This window comes from Danio rerio, chromosome 7, assembly GCF_049306965.1.
Source record: "Danio rerio strain Tuebingen ecotype United States chromosome 7, GRCz12tu, whole genome shotgun sequence".
NCBI classification, from domain to species: domain Eukaryota; kingdom Metazoa; phylum Chordata; class Actinopteri; order Cypriniformes; family Danionidae; genus Danio; species Danio rerio.
In genome coordinates, this window is record NC_133182.1 from 15,519,120 (window position 1) to 15,539,567 (window position 20,448).

Sequence of the window (20,448 nt, forward strand, 5' to 3'; positions counted from 1 at the left end):
TCAGAGAAAACTGCATCTGCTATATAAAATAAAAGTGTAAATGATCTTTGATGCGTCAAAAGGCGTTAACTGGACTATTTTAAACAAGATTTCTGAGTCTAAACATGTTGATAAAGGACTCTAGCTTCCCGCACAAAGGCGCTTAGTGAAGGGTGTCTGCTTCTGGTTTGTTTTTTTCCGTGTTTAGACTAACTGAGATTCCAGCATGGTGGCCTTATGAAATCCAAGCGTCCTTAGTTGAAGACGGGGATTCTCAGTCAGCCAAAATTAGCTGGGTCGTCTTCGTTTTTGACCTGATGATAGCTGATATGCTTCTTTTCAGTAACTCTGAGTGAAACTGATAGATTTAGGACCGTTTTTTTGCATGGTTTTAACGTTCTAACTTAAAGAGGCCATGTTGGTTCTGTTTTAAAAGATGATTATTTTGTTGATGGGTATTTTAGATTATGTTAACATGCTTTTATGTTCTCTAAAACATTTATCTTTTCCTATTTAGCCTTAAATGCTCTGATTGAGATCTTCTAAAGCTTCCGAAAGCCCTAAGAGCTCTGATTGGCTGCCTGACCCAGCTTATTGTGATAGGCTGATATCCCTTCATTTTTGGGAGTCGTTTCAATTTTGGTAACCAAACAATATTTTGCGTAATGCTTTACACTTGTACATCGGATAAGGTAAACGTGTCATGAATAAATTATCATAAAACCAACAACTAAAAAACTTTATTTTAGTGATTCAAATGTTTTGTTCAGAATGGATGATTCATCTATATATGAATCAGGTGACTGGCTTAATGAATTACTTATGGCTAGGGCCAGACAGAATCTGCAGACATTTTTTGCTATTTCTGTCCACAATTTTGTAAAAAAAAAATAAAATCGGTGGATTTATGCAGAATGATTTTGGTAGTATCTTAACTAAAAACGTAATATTTGAAATAAAAAATAATACCTTTTTAACTTTTATGTTTTACAATGCAAATCCAATTAGATCTACTTAATTGGTAAACAAAGTAAGTCACTTATATTATTATATAAGTATTAATATTAAATATTGTTATATTATTTTAATATACAGTAGTGGATATACAGTAGTATATTTCAATATACAGTAGTACTTTTAAATCTGAAACCCACAAATATTCTGCTCGGTGTTTGTTTGGAATCATTTTTATTGGCTGAACAAAAAAAAATAATAATTTGTAGACAAACTCACTCAAAATTTACCTTTTATTTGCTAAATCAATATTGCAAATGTGATTGTTCTCATTGATCACTTTAAAAATGTGCATTTTTGCTCATAAAGAAGTTTTTAAAGGGATAGTTCACATAAATACAAAGCTTTACTCACTTTTACTCATCCTCAATTGGTTTTAAATCTTTATGAGCTTCTTTATTTTCCTGTTAAACACAAAAGAAAATAGTTTAAAGAATGTTGAAAATCGGTAGTCATTTGCATCCGTAATAGGAATAACACATACTATGGAAATGAACAGTGACCAATATTTTACAAAATGCCTTCCTTTGAAACTCAAACAGGTTTTAAACAAGTGGAGGATGAGTAAATAATGGAAATTAGGTTTTTATTTTGTAACATTTTCAAATCATAAACACTTGTATAGATACATCACATGCCAAAATAAAGGGAAAAACATTACAAAGCCTCTTTGAATGTATGCATCTAAGCCTGAAATCCAAGAATAACTCTCTCAGATTCACTTTAAATCTCCGGCCGTGCATTTCTTTCCACAAATCATGCTTATCATGGAACTCTTATCAGCTGTTTAGATTACAGGCGTCCTCTAGGACGACCCTAACATGTAAACTACATCTTGAACGTGTTTTTGCGTGCAGCTTTTATCCTCGACCCCGCTGTAAGGTTATCCAGACTTTTACATTCCCCGAGACCCTCCCTAAAAACAATCAGACCTTCGGCGCTCTGTTAAGGCCAGCATTTAAAAAGGCAAACAAATAGTCTTTCAGGGGCTTTTGTGAGATATGCAAGAAGTCCATTTGAGTCGAGGCTGTTGTAAATGTAGGCCATTCTTGTGCTAAAGCTGGTGTTTTCCTTGCTGGTGCGCTGACCTGAATCAGTTTTTCCTCTCCCCTGTTACAATGCGCTCTTATTTAGAATGATAGCAGAGGACTGTGGTCGAATTAAACGTAGTCTCGGTTGGATGGAAAATGCGGAGTGGATTTGTTTGTAAAAAGTCGCTGGGTTGAACTCCTTAATGGGTTTGCCGTTTATAGGCGGATGAGTGTGGCGGGAAAAAAGATCACGGGATGCCTTGGTGTGTGTTGTGTGTGATGGACTGTTTTGTAGATTTAGTTTTTTTCTAATGTTTGGCAATATTTTAGTCATGTTTTTTTTCTCAGTAATTTCTTAATGTTTATGCTGGATTATATTTTTGTAATACTGTTGTTTTAGGTTTTTTGGGTGGCAGTATTTTCACAAATATATGTATTTTTTATGTTTTGTTTATATTAATGCATTTTTCAGAATAATTTAGTAACACTTGTTTTATTGTATATTTTGTTTGTTTTTTGTAGTTTTTTATTATTTTTTATTTGTTCATAGTTTAAACATTATTAATAGCATTACTTATTTTATATCATTCATCCATCCATTTATCCCTCTGTCCATTCATCCATCTATTCATGTTATTTCTTCATATATTCATTTTATTTTTCCATCCATCCATCCAGTCATTTTATTTCTTTGCCCATCCATCATAATTTTTTTCCATCTATTGATCCATCCATCTAATCATTTTATTTCACCGTCCATCCATTCATCCATCCATCCAGTCATTTTATTTCACCATTCATTCATTCGTCCATCCATCCGTCCAGACATTTTATTTCTCTGTCCATCCATCCACTTTTCATCCAGTCATTTTATTTCTCCATCCATCCATCCATCCATCCATCCATCCATCCATCCATCCATCCATCCAGTCATTTTATTTCTCCATCCATCCATCCATCCATCCATCCATCCATCCATCCATCCAGTCATTATATTTTCTTATCCATCCATCCATCCATCCATCCATCCATCCATCCATCCATCCATCCATCCATCCATCCATCCATCTATCCATCCATTCACCCATATAGTCGTTTTATTTCGTCGTCCATCTATCCCTCCATCCAGTCATTTTATTTCTCCATCCATCCATCCATCCATCCAGTCATTATATTTTCTTATCCATCCATCCATCCATCCATCCATCCATCCATCCATCTATCCATCCATCCATCCCTCCATCCAGTCATTTTATTTCTCCATCCATCCATCTATCCATCCACCCATATAGTTGTTTTATTTCGTCGTCCATCTATCCCTCCATCCAGTCATTTTATTTCTCTATCCATCCATCCATTATTACATACATCAAATTGTTTTACTTATTCATCCATCCATCCATCCATTTTATTTCACCGTCCAACTATCCATTCATCATTCAGTCATTTTATTTCTCCATCCATCTATCCATCCATCCCTCCAGTCATTTTATTTCTCCATCCATCCATCCATTGTCATTTTATTTCTCCGTCCATCCATCCATCCATCCATCCATCCATCCATCCATCCATCCATCCATCCATCCATCCCTCCAGTCATTTTATTTCTCCATCCATCCATCCATAGTCATTTTATTTCTCCGTCCATCCATCCATAGTCATTTTATTTCTCCATCCATCCATCCATCCCTCCAGTCATTTTATTTCTCCATCCATCCATCCATAGTCATTTTATTTCTCCGTCCATCCATCCATAGTCATTTTATTTCTCCGTCCATCCATCCATAGTCATTTTATTTCTCCGTCCATCCATCCATAGTCATTTTATTTCTCCGTCCATCTATCCATCCATCCCTCCAGTCATTTTATTTCTCCATCCATCCATCCATAGTCATTTTATTTCTCCATCCATCCATCCATAGTCATTTTATTTCTCCGTCCATCTATCCATCCATCCATCCATCCATAGTCATTTTATTTCTCCGTCCATCTATCCATCCATCCATCCATCCATAGTCATTTTATTTCTCCGTCCATCTATCCATTCATCCAATCACTTTATTTCTCTTTCCATCCTTAGTTTTACTTTCTTTAAGGGTGGTCACTTTTCCCCCCAAAAAAACTATTTTCCAAAGGCTTTTTTCCCTACTCTTAACTTATTATGACCTATTAAAGATCATTAAAAAAATTGTTTGATTTTTTTATTTTATAAAACTTGAATGCATGCTTATACATCTAACAGATTCCCTGTATTTCTGCTTCTAGTGCTAGTGTCTAATGTCACCTTGTCATACATTTAGAAAAAAATTATGGCAATAAATTGTTAAAATGGTATTTATTTTGAACTATTTGTTTAGCCCATGTTAAAAACTACAGACTTGGTCTTTGAGTTTTGATGCTAAATTATTCTATAGCTAAATTACAAAGCTTATTTATTATATTTGGTTTTTATAGGGTTTTCTGTTGCTTTGCTTTTTATGTTCTTCCTGGATGTCGATGTAACGTAATTTTGTTCTGCATTACATCTACTGTGATGTTTTGAATGACAAAAATAAAGGAAACAGAAATGAAACTGAACTGAAACAAAAAAAGAATAAAATTAAGTTGAAATTCTTTAGACCTCTAAAAATGAACACTTAAGACTTGCATGTAAAATAAATATTATCACAAAACATTTTAATGCGTTTATTTATTTCGCTTATTTTAGGTCCCTTTTTTGGCCCATTTAATAATGATGTTGTGTTGGTGATAGTTGATTTGACTCGTTGTGATGGTCTAAGTAGTTTTCTGTCATATACAGTGCTGTAGTTTGCCTGTGCTGTTTGTGATCTGCTCAGCATTTTACCCTTAGGCTGTTTGCAGGGACCTTTATTAGTCAGGCTTGAAAGACGCAGTGAAGGTGAAGGACAAGCAGACAGTGCTGGTAGAGGATGTGTTATCATCAGATCACCCTGACCCACAGATACAGACTCATCACTTTACTAGTGTTGTGGAAAGTTGCTCTGAATCTCAACAAATATATTTTTAAGTTTCAAGAAAAGAAGCTGAGGTCTTTGATATTCTGAGTTCGGAGTTTTTAGATGGTCAATCGAGGTCTCAATGTGCTAAAAGCCACAGTTTATATACAGTTTCTTATCCATAGCTGTCTCGCCTTGCCTGTGCTTGATTTCCTGAATCTTCTTGTGAACTAGATCAAATACTTTTTAGGAGACAATTAACTTTGAAAGAGCATCCGAAAGCAGTATGCAAAAGATATGTCTAATGTTAGGTGCTTTTCTATCCATTTTCAAAGTTGTCCTTTACATACCGGGTTCGAAAATGTATCAATCAATCAGTTAATAATAATACTATAGTTTGAATATCCAGTCAAGTAATACATTTTTGTATTTTTAAAAAACATTTTAAAAATCAGAGGTTTAATTTCCTGTTTTTATAAAACAAATCTTAATTGAATATACAATTGGGTTCATTTGACTCTAATGTTATTTTTAAAGTTATTTTTATTTACTTTAAAGTTATATATGAAGAGTTTAGATGCAAAAACCTCAATGCCGTTTTTGATTTTCTTCTAAATGTAATTTTTCTCCCATTCAGGTTCAGAAATTTGACTTTTATTGTCACAAATAAGTTCACTCATTGCCTTTAAATTGAAATACATGAACATAAACACAGGAGGCTGAGAACAATGTTCATTTTGGGAATTTTTTTTAGATGCCATTTAAAGGATTTTGCATCTGAACTCTTCATATAAGTATTTTAAAGAATTTTTTTATTTTCAGAATTTTGAATATATTTTTACTTAATTATTTTGCTTAATTTAATAAATACTTTTTAAAAATTGTATGTGTGTGTGTGTATATATATATATATATATATATATATATATAGATATGTATATATATAGATATGTATATATATATATAGATATGTATATATATATATATATATATATATATATATATATATATATATATATATACAGTATATATATATTATGCAATAATACTATATTATGCACTAAAAGCAAATTCAAGGTATTAATAAAAACTACAGTAGTAATTTAGTGATCCTAAAATATGACATTTTTATATTTTTATATACAAGTATTTTATATTTTTATTATATTATATTTTTATCACAAATCAATTTAATTCTATTTACTGTACCAAAAATGTGTTATTTAAAATCATAAATTATATAGCTGAATATTGTAGTTTCTACTGTATGATTTATTAGCATTTGTTGTACTATAATAAATAAAAAAAAATATTTTTTTATTAAATTGAAATTGTATTATTATTATTATTATTATTATTATTATTATTATTTTATTTACAGTTAACATTTATTTACAAAATTATTAGCCCCACTTTTATTTTTCTTCTTTTTTTTTTTACCTAAATGATGTTTAACAGAGCAAGGAAATTTTCACAGTAATTCTGACAATATTTTTTCTTCTGGAGAAAGTCTTATTTGTTTTATGTCGGCTGGAATAAAAGCAGTTTTACATTTTTTAAAAACCATTTTAAGTCAATATTATTAGCCCCCTTAGGCTATTTTTTTCCGATAGTCTTCATCGTACATACAATAACTTAGTTAACCTAACCTCCATAGTTACCCTAATTAACCTAGTTAAGCCTTTAAATGTCACTTTAAGCTGAATATTAGCTTTTTGAAAAATATATTGTAAATATTATTTACTGTCTTCATGGAAAAGATAAAGTAAATCAGTTATTAGAGATGAGTTATTCAAACAATTATGTTTAAAAATGTATTGAAAAAATCTCTGTTAAACAAAAGTTACAGAAAAAAATAAACAGGAGGGCGAATAATTCAGGGGGTTTAATAATTCTGACTTCAACTGTATTACCATTTCCCATGCATTGTGTTCTGTATGACTTTTATATGCTTTTCTTTTACAAAGTAATCTTAAAATTTTATTTTCACTTACTTAATTTTACTCAATTTAACTTTATTCTATTTGTGCTCAAATACATTTCTTGATGAAAATCCCTCATATGCATAACTTCTCACAAAATTCTTCCAAAGTACTAGTATAGCCAGGGATTTTTTCATCTGTAATAACGTAACATTAAAACTTACTTATTCGGATCTTTCCGAATTCACAAGTATAACCGGTTAACTGAAACAGTTTAAAGTCTGACAGTATTCAGTTTTATTTATTTATATATTTAGTAACTATAAAGCAGGCTTATTGGTTAACACTGTCTCTCCACAGCAAGAAGGTCGCTGGTTTGAGACTCAGCTGAGCCAGTTCTGTGTGGAGTTTGCATGTTCTCCCTTTCTTCATGTGGGTTTCCTCTGGGTGCTGCGGTTTCCACCACAGTCTAAAGACATGCGCTATAAGTGAATTGTTCGTTGTGTGTGTGAATGTAAGAGTGTAGGGGTGTTTCTCAGTACTTGGTTGCAGCTGGAAGGGCATCTGCTGCATGAAACATATGATGGAATAGTTGGCGGTTCATTCCGCTGTGGTGACCCATGATAAATAAAGGCACTAAGCTGAAGGAAAATAAATGAATGTGTAAATGAATCTGCTATAAAAATAAACTTGAATATTCCATTTCCTCAAAACCAACCCATATGATCTCTAATCTGCATTTGTGTGTGTGTTTTATCCCTGCAGTGTGTCGGTGTGGTCAGCGAGCGTGCACAGACTCTGGTCAGTGTTGTCATCCTCAGTGTTTGGGCAGCTGCAGTGTTCCTGACAGTGACCGGGCCTGCGCCGCCTGCCAGAACTACAATCACGAGGGCCGCTGTGTGGAGGACTGTCCACCAGGGACGTATAAGTTTGAGGGCTGGCGCTGCATCACCAGAGATTTCTGCTCTAAAGTGCACCTGCCAGACTACGACCGATTCGTCATCCACGCTGGAGAGTGTATGTCTGACTGCCCACCCGGATTCACACGCGACGAGAGCCATGGGTACAAAAGCTTTTATGTTTAATTTGTTTGGGTTTCTTTGGAGTGTGTTCATTCTTTAATTGGAAAAATTGAGAGAATTGCTTAATTTTCTAGTTTTCAAACATATTATATTATTGTAAACAGTATTATAAACAGTAACTTTTTTCATATATATATATATATATATATATATATATATATATAAATTTATACACTTATTTTGTTAAAGTGCTTTATTCCATTCAGAAAGTATGCAGTTAATTGAATAAATGATTATTATATTATTATTATTATTATATTATTATTATTATTATTATTATTATTATTTAATAAGGATGAATAATAATAATTATACTTAAAAATAATAATAATGATACTTCTCATTGTTATTAATAATAATAATAACAATAATAATACTTATTATAATTAACTATTATTATAATTAATACCAAAATAAGTTTTCAGGATGTAATTATTTGTAAACATGTATAAGAATAATAGTAATAATAATAATAATAATAATATTAATAAAAATATTAAAATAATAATGATTTTGTTATTACTATTGTTATTAATCATAATAATTTATGAAAATAATAATAATAAAACTTAATAATAATAATAATAATAATAATAATAATGTTTTTTATTTTTTATTAATAATAATAATATTTATTATAATTAACTATTATTATTAATAGCTAAAATTTTTTTTCTGGAATGAAATTAATAATAATAATAATAATTATTATTATTATTATTATTATTATTATTGTTATTGTTATATACAATAATATTAATAACAATAGTAAAAACTATTAAAATTATAATAATTATTATTATTATTGTTATCGTTAATGATACTAATACTTAATAAGAATATTGCTTCTTACTGTCATTAATAATAATACTTATTATAATGAACTTTTATTATTAATAAACTAAATAATTTTACAGTGTAATTATTAATAAAAATGTATAATAATGATAGCTATAGTAAAATAATAATAAAATAATAATTATTGTTGTTGTTATTATTATTATCATATTATCATAGTTGTTAATAATAATTATGATTAGTAATAATAATAATAATAATAATAATAATTATTATTATTATTATTATTATTATTATCATTAATAACTATTATTATTATTAACTATTATTATTGTTTACCAAAAAATGTTTAGGATGTAATTATTAATAATAATGTATTATTATTATTATTAAATCATTAATAATGCTAATTATTATTATAATCAGTTATTAATAATAATAATAGTTAAATACAGGATCTGAAATAAATTATTTATAATAATTTATAACAATACTAATAACAATAGTAAAAATAATATTAAAATAATAATAATAGTTGTTGTTGTTGTTATTATTATTAATGTCATTATTGTTATTATATATCTTCATTATCGTCTATTTAATCTTTTTCTTCACTTTAATAATAATATTAATAATAATAATAATAATAATAATTATTATTATTATTATTATTATTATTAAAAGCTAAATATTTATTGGATGAAATTATTTATTTTTTTAATAAAAAGTATTATTAATAACAATACTACTACTAATAATAATAATAATTATTATTATTATTATTACTACTATTATTGTTGTTGTTTTACTTGCTTTTTATTAATAATTTATTCTTGTAACATATATTAAGCCATTTTCATCACTAATAATTATGAGATATGCCCCCCCCCCTTCCAAATCATCCAATTATAGTGATTTCTAAAGGATCATATGATGATGTAATGATGAAAATTCATGTTGCCATTAATTGAATAAATTACAGTTCAAAGTAATTTTTTACATTTGTAAAAGTTTTTTTTTTGTAATTTTAATTCACTTAAAGACATGTGTATAAAAGGGATTGTATGGATGTTTCCTAGTACTGGGTTGTAACTGGAAGGGCATCTGCTGTGTAAAACATACGCTAGATAAGTTGGCGGTTCATTCCGCTGTGGCAACCCCTGGTGAATAAAGGGACTAAGCCGAAGGAAATTGAATGAATGAATGAGTTTTTTTAATTTCCACAATTTGACTGTGGTAAAGACACAGTAGTTGTCAAAACATATATTATTTTTCCTCACATTCACTCATTAATGAGAAGCTGCTTTTCAGATTCAGTTATGAGCATTTTAGAAAATAACTATTCATTGACTCCATACAGACCAATAACGTAAATGATGTGGGTCATTGAATACATTCTGGGTCAAATATTTTTATAAACCTACAACTAAATAAGTTCATTCAGGTTTTGATTTTAACAAGTATCTAGCTTATTTCAGCTACTAATATGCCTCTATTGTTCAAATTCAGCATCATTTCCCCCACTATCAAAATTCTTCCTAAAGTTAAACTCCCAAATCACAGACAGTTAAGTTCTTCTGCCGGAAAGAGCAAGGAAATTCAGCAACTTTAAGACTGAAGGTCACATGATAAGGTGAAAGTGGGAGATTTGGTGTTGGTTTTTGCGGTGACGTGTCCTGAATGATCCTCTTTTTGTCCCAGTGTGTCTGTCAGCATGTTGTGCACTGCCTGTGACGGCCCGTGTGACAAGATCTGTGATGAAAAGGTCATCGACTCGGTGGATGCAGCGCAGTCGCTTAAGGGCTGCACCGTTATCAAAGGCAACCTGCATATCAACATCCGCCGCGGCAGTGAGTACCTGCACATCCCAACACTATCCCACAGCAATTTGTAGCCTTTGGATTTAGTGGCTAATTCGTATGAACTATTATGATCTCATGTGTTCAATTCAGTACTATTTGCTCATGCCCTAATTATGCGGTTGGGTTTAGGGATGGGCCATGTCTCCATATCTCCTTTTAAAAACCATACATTTTCATATGGCTGTACAAATTAGCCACTAATCTGACACAACCTAAAATAGTTACGTTTCCACGTGAGACCAGGCTTCCAGGTCCTGTTAGACTTGTGCCACATTGCCTTTCCTGCACTGATACACACTCTGTGTTTCTCCGTCTCTCCAGCTAACATCGCCTCAGAGCTGGAGAACTTCCTGGGACTCATCAAGACTGTGACGGGATACATTAAAATACGGTCATCGCACACCCTGACCTCGCTCTCCTTCCTCAAGAGCCTGAGATACATCCATGGAGAGGAACTCTGGGACAAGTAAGATGGCTTGCTTTAACACTTTGAAGTGAAAATTTGCAATGTTTATTTAGCTGGCGCACATCGATATTCTTTAGGCAAACAATTAGTCTGTGAAAAAAATGTGCTTTGGTAATCTTCAATCAAATTCTCTGGATTTGCCTCTGTGATTGGTTGTGTTTTGCGTTTCTCTAATTATGGCTCGTTTCAACTGAATGATACAGTACGGATCAGCCACAGGTCACCTTTATCACGCTTGCGTTTCCACTGCTAAATGGGTACCAATGGTACTCTTTTGGTGGGTGTGGTGTACAACAGAAACTTTCAGTCGACGTCATTTTCGCTAGGGGAAATGTCTACAGTAAAGCTGTACGGGTCATTCACATATCATATGAGAAGCACTCCTCACAAAACAGATGCTTTATACAAATAAATACTTGTTTATAAATGTTTATTACTAACTTTTCTATGAACATGATTTGATTATAACTGCAGATCAGTGACAGTGTGAAATAGCCTACTGTAACGTCTGCAATTATGTAAAATAAATAAATGCAACATATATGAAGACATACAGACACTTACAGTCTCTGATATGTTACCACTCACAGAAAAACTACATACAGCATACATTTAGTCCTTATTTGGGTTCAAAAACAACACGAAGTATAGCCCCACAGTCTGTGCAGTCCCTGTCATCTGTGTCTGTAATCTTCAGCAGCACGTGTAGCCTCTTGTTAGAAAGTATTTCCGTCATTCTGAGTTCATAATAGTCCAAAAGGTGATGATAATAGTTAAATATGGCAGTTTGTTTATGTTTTAGGTTGCAGATGCATCATTTGCTGCAGTTTTTTTTTTTAATGGCTTCTCCTTTGTTTTTTCACGCATAACTCTCGCGTTTTTTCCTTTCTGACAGAATCGGATATCAAAGCTCTTCAATGATCATGAGCATATTATTAATATGAGCTCAAAAAGTTTGTTATTTCAAATATAGATGAGATTGCGAGATTTCTGGACAAACTGAAACCGCTAACGCTTTTAGACGGGCTCGTAAAACAACAACAGGGCACAGCAGATTTTGTTCTTCTTGGCTTTGTGGCTGTTCATCAAGATGACGACAAGGTTTTTTTTCGCTCTGGTCAACCATGGCTCGTTATTATATGTATATATTATTACGGTGTAATGTCGCGGCTGTATATTTGAAACATGGCGGTTCCTTTGTTTTCATTCTGGCTTGTTGCGCGAGCGAATGACATCTCTCTATAAACCAATAGCGCTCAGCTGCGCGTCTAGCTCCGGATTAGAATATTTCCGGAATAGACCCTTCACACATTTATTCCAAAATACTGCTACATTCTGTCATCATTACCCTAAAATTAGCTCTAAACGGCAGTGCTTGTATTGTAAAAATAGAAGTGGTCTGGCTTTTGTAAAATGAAAAAATTCTGTCACATAAACAAACCTTGCACGCTGAGTCTGATGCATATTAATTATTCTATTACTGAAAAAACACAAAACAATTCAGAGTCGGTTTAAGCTGAGATACTTTGTTCTCCGTTCTTCTCCAAAGTAGAAAAAGTAAAAGGACTATGCGAGCAACACTTCATAGAGAGGAAGGATGTTCAGCTCATTGTCAAAGAGCTGTGCTGGATTATCCCCAAATCCAAAGTTTATTTCAGGAAATGAGTGAAATGTAAATACATTGCTTGTGATACTTCACACATTCATGTACTTAAATCTTAAATCCTGAACAAAGACACTACCTATAGACAGTACAATAGACGGCAGCCACGTTGATTCGTCGAAGCAACGAACTGAAAGCAGACCACAAGGCATCAAGCTTTCTATTATAATGTCCATGAGCTGTAGCTTTTTCAGATTAATCCCGGATCGAATTGTTTTTATGACAGACAAAACTTTCGGAGGCAGTGTGCCAATACGATTGGTACAGCGTGAGGTCGAATTTATTTTTTTTACGTGCAAAATTTACAGACGAACATTTTATATTCAGTGTGCAATAACCTTCTGAAATAGCTAATCAGAGTTTACTGTAGGTCAGAATACACTAAATATCCCTCAAAATACTGAGCACCTAAAGATGTTTTATTAATACATTAGATGTCATTTAAATAAAAAGCCTACATACATTTGGTTCACTAAAACATGCATTACACAAACTAACATTATCGAAAAAGTTGCCTCCCCCCGCATTGTCAATGCATAATTCACACCCTGCTTATAACATATGAGTTGGTATGCTCCAAAAGGAGGTCAAAATTTGCATTTAAAGGATATCAGCATTCAGAACTTGCAGTTTCGCTCTTCTACCTATATGAATCAAAAATATTAAGTAATTGTAATTAATAATAAAGTTTTTGGAGGGAACTAACACCGAATTCAAATACCACTTATTACCTAATCCGACAATATATGAAAGAGTTTTAAAAGACTGCGGATCATGCCTGTTGTTGGTTATAAAGGTGTTGTGAATCTCTGAAATGACATTGATTATTTCTGTCAAACTTTTCCTTAAACAGAATGGGTCCCGTGCGTCATAAACGGGATGTGTAATTTAATTCAGGCACTGTTTGTTTACTGTACTGTTATCCCATTTTCAGGACAGATCAAAACAGCCCGCTCTGTGCCATGTTGTTACGAAACACTAAATTGAGCTCTGGGAACGCTTTTAGAGACAAATATAAACAAACAAGCCCTCCATCCACATATTTAACAATTATAAGCCTGTTCCGTTAACATTCCCTCAAATACACATGGCCAAACACACGTCAGAGCTGTAATACACCGCATTGATAAATGCAGCAGGCAGAGCAATTGTGTTTTATTGACTTGACAGTGTCATTATGGAGACACTGCAGGCTGAAACTGCAGGCTGCAGGCTTTTTAATAACTTTCTTTATTGTTTTTCAAACATTCAAACACCATGACTTACGACTTTGGTCCAACAAACATTTACGCAACAATTAGCAATAAAAGATGCAATATACAAACAATACATTCATTCATTCATTTTCCTTCGACTTAGTCTCTATTTCAGAGGTCGCCACAGCGGAATGAACCACCAACTTTTCCGGCATATGTTTTACACAGCGAATGCCCTTCTTGCTACAACCCAGTATTAGAAAACACCCTCACTCTCTCGCATTCACACACATACACTACGGACAATTTACTTTATTCAATTCACCTATAGCGCATGTCTTTGGACTGTGGATGAAACCGGAGCACCCACAGGAAACCTATGCAAACATGGAGAGAACCTGCATACTCCACACAGAAATGCAATCCTAACTTTCAAAAATTTAGTCGCACCTACCAAAAATTTTAAGCACCGTTACTACACGTTTTTTATTAACAGATTTATTGCATTTGAAATCAGCTCTAATCAAAACTAACAAATAAACAAAAATCTGCATGCGCTCTCCGGCCCTGCACACACTGCTTGACATGAATGAGATGAACTGAATGACTATAATAACTGTGCTGTTCTCACAGGTTGTGTCTGATATTGCACAAATTAAATTGACGTATAACTTATTATTTGCATACATCATCTTATTAGCAGTTAAGTCTTTTCATGATCTTCAATATTAGTTTCATCTCGGTGAATGCATGCTCTTTAGCGGTGGTGAACGCAGTGTCAGTTGCACGACTGACAGCATCATGACGTGTAAATGAAGGATTAAATAACGTTAAAACATATCGTGCTTAATGTGTAGATTAAGTGGCAAACGTTGTTACCTGAAAACTTCTTCCCACCGGCTTTACAGTGAATGCTTTAGTCATTTTCATTGCAGACTTTAAACACTGGAAGTCTTTTATCCACTCTTTGAAAAGTGTAAATGCTGGATTGACATTTACCACATGATCACTGATCAGATGTACCATTATTTGTAACTTTAGGTGGTTTCTAAAACTAAATCTGTAGGTGTTATTTTCATCATCCCATATCCAGACCTTTACATTGTCGCAGTTGTAGCTTCCTGTCATCTGAACTGAGTGATTGACAGCTGATATTAACCAATCCATTCGCATTCTGTTCTAGCGCAGTGGGCCAATAAGAAGAGCTTGATGGTGGGACAAGCATTGCGAGCTTTGCTTACTGCAGCAAGTTGACATGTCAATCGTTTTAAACCATTCCTGAGTGCTGCCTTTGGTGTTTTCAGGTCCAAAGATGCATAATGTATAATCCGTGCATGTAGTGAACATTCGTGGTCACACGACAACAATTTGATGCATTTTTATGCATTATGCATTTTGAGGTTGCATAGATAAAATTTTGGGAGCATATGCAACCAAAACAGTTGCAATTTCGAGCCCTGACTACCGTTTACAAACTACAGTGGCACCACCAGTATTTTGTAGCCATAGTATCGCGATAATAACATAGTACCGGTAAACCGTGCAACCCTAACTAAAATATAACTGAATGCAAACTATACAGAGATATTTCAAACAAAAGCTCAAGAACATCAATAAATCTATGACTAAAATTCAAATTGGAAAAAATCTGTTTGTTGATTTCACACTTAAAAATGGCATCAATAAATTTATCTTTATTTACAAATGGATGGGACAACCATTACTGCATCCAAAATGGTGAAAAGCCTTTGAGTAACGATTGATGACCAACTAAACACATTTCTAGAACTGCTCGATCTTGCAGATTCGCACTCTATAACATCAGAAAGGTCCGACCCTTCCTATCTAAACATGCAGCTCAACTCCTTGTTCAAGCTCTTGTTCTCTCCAGACTGGACTATTGCAACTCTCTACTAGCCGGGCTTCCAGCTAACTCTATCAAGCCTCTTCAGATGCTTCAGAACGCAGTAGCACGAGTGGTCTTCAATGAACCTAAAAGAGCACATGTCACTCCGCTACTCATCCGTTTGCACTGGCTGCCAGTTGCTGCTCGCATCAAATTCAAAGCTCCGATGTTTGCTTACAAAGCGATTCATGGCTGCGCTCCTTCTTATCTGCTCCTACTTCTGCAGACTTATGTTGATGTTTGGTGGAATGAACTCCCTAACTGCATCAGAATGGCAGTCACTCGCTGTCTTCAAGAAACGACTAAAAACTCAACTATTTAGTCTCAACTTTCCTTACTAATATACAATTCCCTCTGTGGCTCCACCACTAACTACTAAAAACAAACAAACAAAAAAAAATTTACTTATGTTTTGATTTTTACACTTTCTTTACATTAGCATTGAAAAACTCTAGATCAGTCAATAAATGTAAAAACTTAATTGGTGTAATAAAAAAACACAGAATCTTACCAAAAGTGTGTATTAAAACACAAAATTTAAACATAGTAACATACACTAAAATAAAACCGAATGCATACTATATGGAAATATTTCAAACAATAGCAAAAAATGACTAAAAATAAAATCAGAAATCAGACCATTTGTTGATTTCGCACTTGGAAAATGCTATAAATAAATGTAATCAACATTTTAAAAAATTTGTAATAAAAAAAATGTTTGCTTTTATTCATGTAATCAATCAACTGGGAGAGTATGGTGATACAACTCTTACATTTTTACACCCTGTTGACCTGCAGTGTCTTGTCTTTAAAGCAGAGTGTGTGTAATGCGTCAGACCCACGCTTTTAGGTGTGCCGTCAGCTTAGGAGAAACATTTGCTCTTAATGCATGTGAAGTGCTTACATTCCTGACGCCGCTTTTACTGAAGCTGTTTATCTTTGATGAACATTTACGTCAAAGCTAGTGAATCATCAGCCTATATATCCTGTGAAGTAATTGCCACAAATGCCTTACGGGTACATATACTGTACACTGTATATACACTCTGGGTATTTATGGGAGTCAAAACCACACAGTACAGGTTTCAGTGGCTTTTTGAATGTTTAGTCTTCTATATAATGTGTTCAAAAACAGACTAGCTGTTAATGAATAGACTGACTATTTATTTACGATCTGCAGTTTTGCGTTGTCACTGTAGTGGTCAATGGGTAAACTGTGTGTTACACTCCAGAGAACACACAGCATTTCTAAAAACACACACATGTTCCTGCATGGAGGAGGAAAGTTATGAAAATTATTTCCAAGAAAGCATCATGGAGAAGTTTAGATCAGTTACCAAATGTGAAAACTAAAACAACAAACATTCATTCATTCATTTTCCATCAGCCCGGTCTCTATTTCAGGGGTCGCCACAGAGGAATGAACTGCCAACTATTCCAGCATTTATTTTAGGCAGCAGATGCCCTTCCAACTGCCACCCAGTACTGGGAAACATACACACTCATTCACACACATACAAAACAGACAATTTATTTTATTCAATTCACCTATAGTGCATGTGGGGGACTTTAAACTATGGGGGAAACTGGAGCACCTGGAGGAACCCACGTAAGCACAGGGAGAACATAAAAACTCCACAAAAACTGTGGCATCCAGAAATGCTAACTGGCCCAGCTGGGACTCGAACCAGTGACCTTGTTGCTGTGAGGTGACAGTGCTAACCACTGAGCCACCGTGCCACTTATAAACAAAAAACAAGATAAAAAATATTGAAAACTACAGTACTTAACTAAAATTGTAATTAAACCACAAAATGTAACAATTCTTAATAAAGGAAGTTTTCTCAATAATACAAACTATACAGAAAAAGAAAAAAATCTACACAAAATTACTAAAGCTGTAAGTAACATTAAAACTGAAACCGGCACTTGTAGAGTTCACATGTTGTTAACATAAGTTCAGGTTTAGATTTAAACAAAAAAAAAAAAAAAAAAAGCAAACAGGATATGTGTAACATTTGTTTTTAAAATAACTTAAAAACATCCCATAATGTAAGTAAGTTATCATTTAATAAGAATAAGTCAATAACTCAATTTTGACAAAAATGTCAGATAGAACCTTATCATTCTAAGGTGACGATATATATAAGCAATATCACACTCATAGCAGTGCGATATGGCTGTATATCGGCATTGTCGGGAGTTGTGCGACAATATACAGCCATATCGTACTGCTACGAGTGTGATATTGAGTTTATACAACAGTTCAACCCCATAATCATTTATATAAAAAAGAAAATCAAACATAGAGTCTTAAAATCCTTTTAAAACTACATCTGCAGCTGACGTAAAAAGAGACTTAAATAGGTTCTGCAAAATATTCCACTTTTGGGACATTGAAGTCTAAGGTTACAGTAGAAATGATAAAATAGCAAAGATTTTAAAGTTTCAAAAATGTAACCCGATTTGGTTGTACAAAAAAATGTTTGTGTTTTGTGAATTGTGGGGAAGTTTCCATTGTTTTTATACTAAACAGTAAAAAGTGATTAGTTACTGAAAACGAGTAAACCAATTGCCTTAAAAGCAACAAGTTGACTTAAAAAAAATAATGTAAGTAAACCTGTTTTAACTTGGAACTGTTAAATTAAATAAATTTTTATTATTATGCAAATTCTTTTCACTTTTGTTTTTAAATACTAAATACTAATGCTAAAAACTAATCCCTTTTTACATTACACATGTATTATTTGTTTTATTTCCAGCTTTTCTGTATCTAGCAAAATGACAGTAACTAAAATAAATGTGCTCTTCCAGCCTCCAGTGTGTCTTCTAAATCAACATGGGCTATAATTGTAGATTTTATAGACTTAATGAAGCACCAAATATGTAATGTTTTAATAATTACAGTAATTATTTGAAAACAGACAAACTAAAATAGTCTGACACTGTGAAAAGTGATTAGTTGACTTTATGAAAGTGAATAAACTTTGCATATTTATAAAAATTAAGTCAACTTTACAGGTCCAAGGTACAAATGATTTATTTACATTAGTTTTGTAAAGTCAACTTGTTGCTTTTAAGGCAACTGGTTTACTTGCTTTATGTAAATAATCACTTTTTACAGTGTGTGCAAACTGTATATTATGTCTCCTACCCAAACTCTAATCTCTAAACCCAACCCTTATAGAAAACTGTACATTTTCACGTTCTGAAAACTCATTCTGTATGATTTAGAAGCTTTTGGAAAAAACTCAAGACATCAGCAATGTCCTCATAATTCACCACCTTGTTAAACCTGTAAAATATCCATGATGTCATACAGATCTGTGATATGTTTCAAAAACACGTACACACACCCACACTCACACACACATATATATAAGCAATATCACACGAGTAGCAGTGCGATATGGCTGTATATTGGCGATATTGCATTTATACAACAGTTCGACTGCATAATCGTGTATATAAAAAAGAAAATCAAACACGGAGAGTCTAAATATCCTTTTTTTAAGAGGAACTACTTTCTTCCACCATTCATTCACATCTGCAGCTGACGTTAGATGAGCAGTTAACCATTGCTAATTCACGAACGTCACTTTAGAGCTAGTGTTTGAATGATTCTCTAGTGTAATATCTGAAGTGATGACAAAACAGCTGATTTCGCTAATTTTTTTAAGATCATAAGACTGAAAGGCTCAGTTTATAAACATTTCCCAGTATTTCTCTGTTGCAAACGGGAATAACAATAATTAACCCCGAAAAAAGCAAAGCAAAGCAAAAACCACCAGATTACTATTACTGCAATACAACATACAAAGGAGAGAGATCAACTTACTTGTTTGTTATGATCAGCTGTAGTTTGAAATTCTGCCGAGTTTTTCTCCTCTAATGGCATATTATGCGGTCTCTGTCACCATCTTGTGGCGGAACGTCAACTGTCTTTGCTCTGCTCAATGACAGGCTAATAGCCGCTGACGCGCTGTCTCTCAGAAATTTTAAATATTTAAAATAAGCACTATCCTTATAAATAAACTGCATAGTTGCAATCTAAGTACATTCTCGCCTGAAAACCCTCAATAGTTAATTATGTTGTCCAACAGCTGCAGTATTTGTCAAACTGTAGTGACTCTCTTGATCTGCTGTTGCTCTATGTGGGCGGAGTAATACACAAGGGTGAAGAGGCTGTAAGAGTTCTGATATTGCAGAATATTGCACAGCTATCAGCCAATCAGATTCAAGAACAAGACAGAACTGTATATGTACCATATATGTTTTAGGTGTATTTTGCCAAAACATGAAGTATTCTTATAAAATATTAAGTATTTTGGACAAACTTTCCCTTTGAAGTGAATGAACCATTTAAGCTCAGCAGTGAAAAAACAAAACATAGCCATTATCAATTATTAATAAAATGTGCTGGTCTAAAAAAGGTAGTAGGACCCTAAAATGGAGTGAAAGTTGTATCTTAATTTTGTCAGGCGACATGACATTTGTTTTTGTTGTTGCTCCATATTAATAAAAGTGCAGATATGAATATCAATCAATGACTAATGAAGTTTTGGATGAAAA

The 20,448-nt window shown here is 33.1% G+C and overlaps 1 protein-coding gene across 1 annotated transcript in view; it reads left to right on the forward strand.

Moving 5' to 3' along the window:
* igf1rb (insulin-like growth factor 1b receptor) overlaps positions 1–20,448 on the forward strand; it is a 152,976-nt gene that overhangs the window by 87,172 nt on the left and 45,356 nt on the right. Inside the window, 3 exon segments of the mRNA NM_152969.1 lie at positions 7,669–7,966; positions 10,485–10,633; positions 10,967–11,111. Of these exon segments, the coding sequence (NP_694501.1) occupies positions 7,669–7,966; positions 10,485–10,633; positions 10,967–11,111 (592 nt within the window).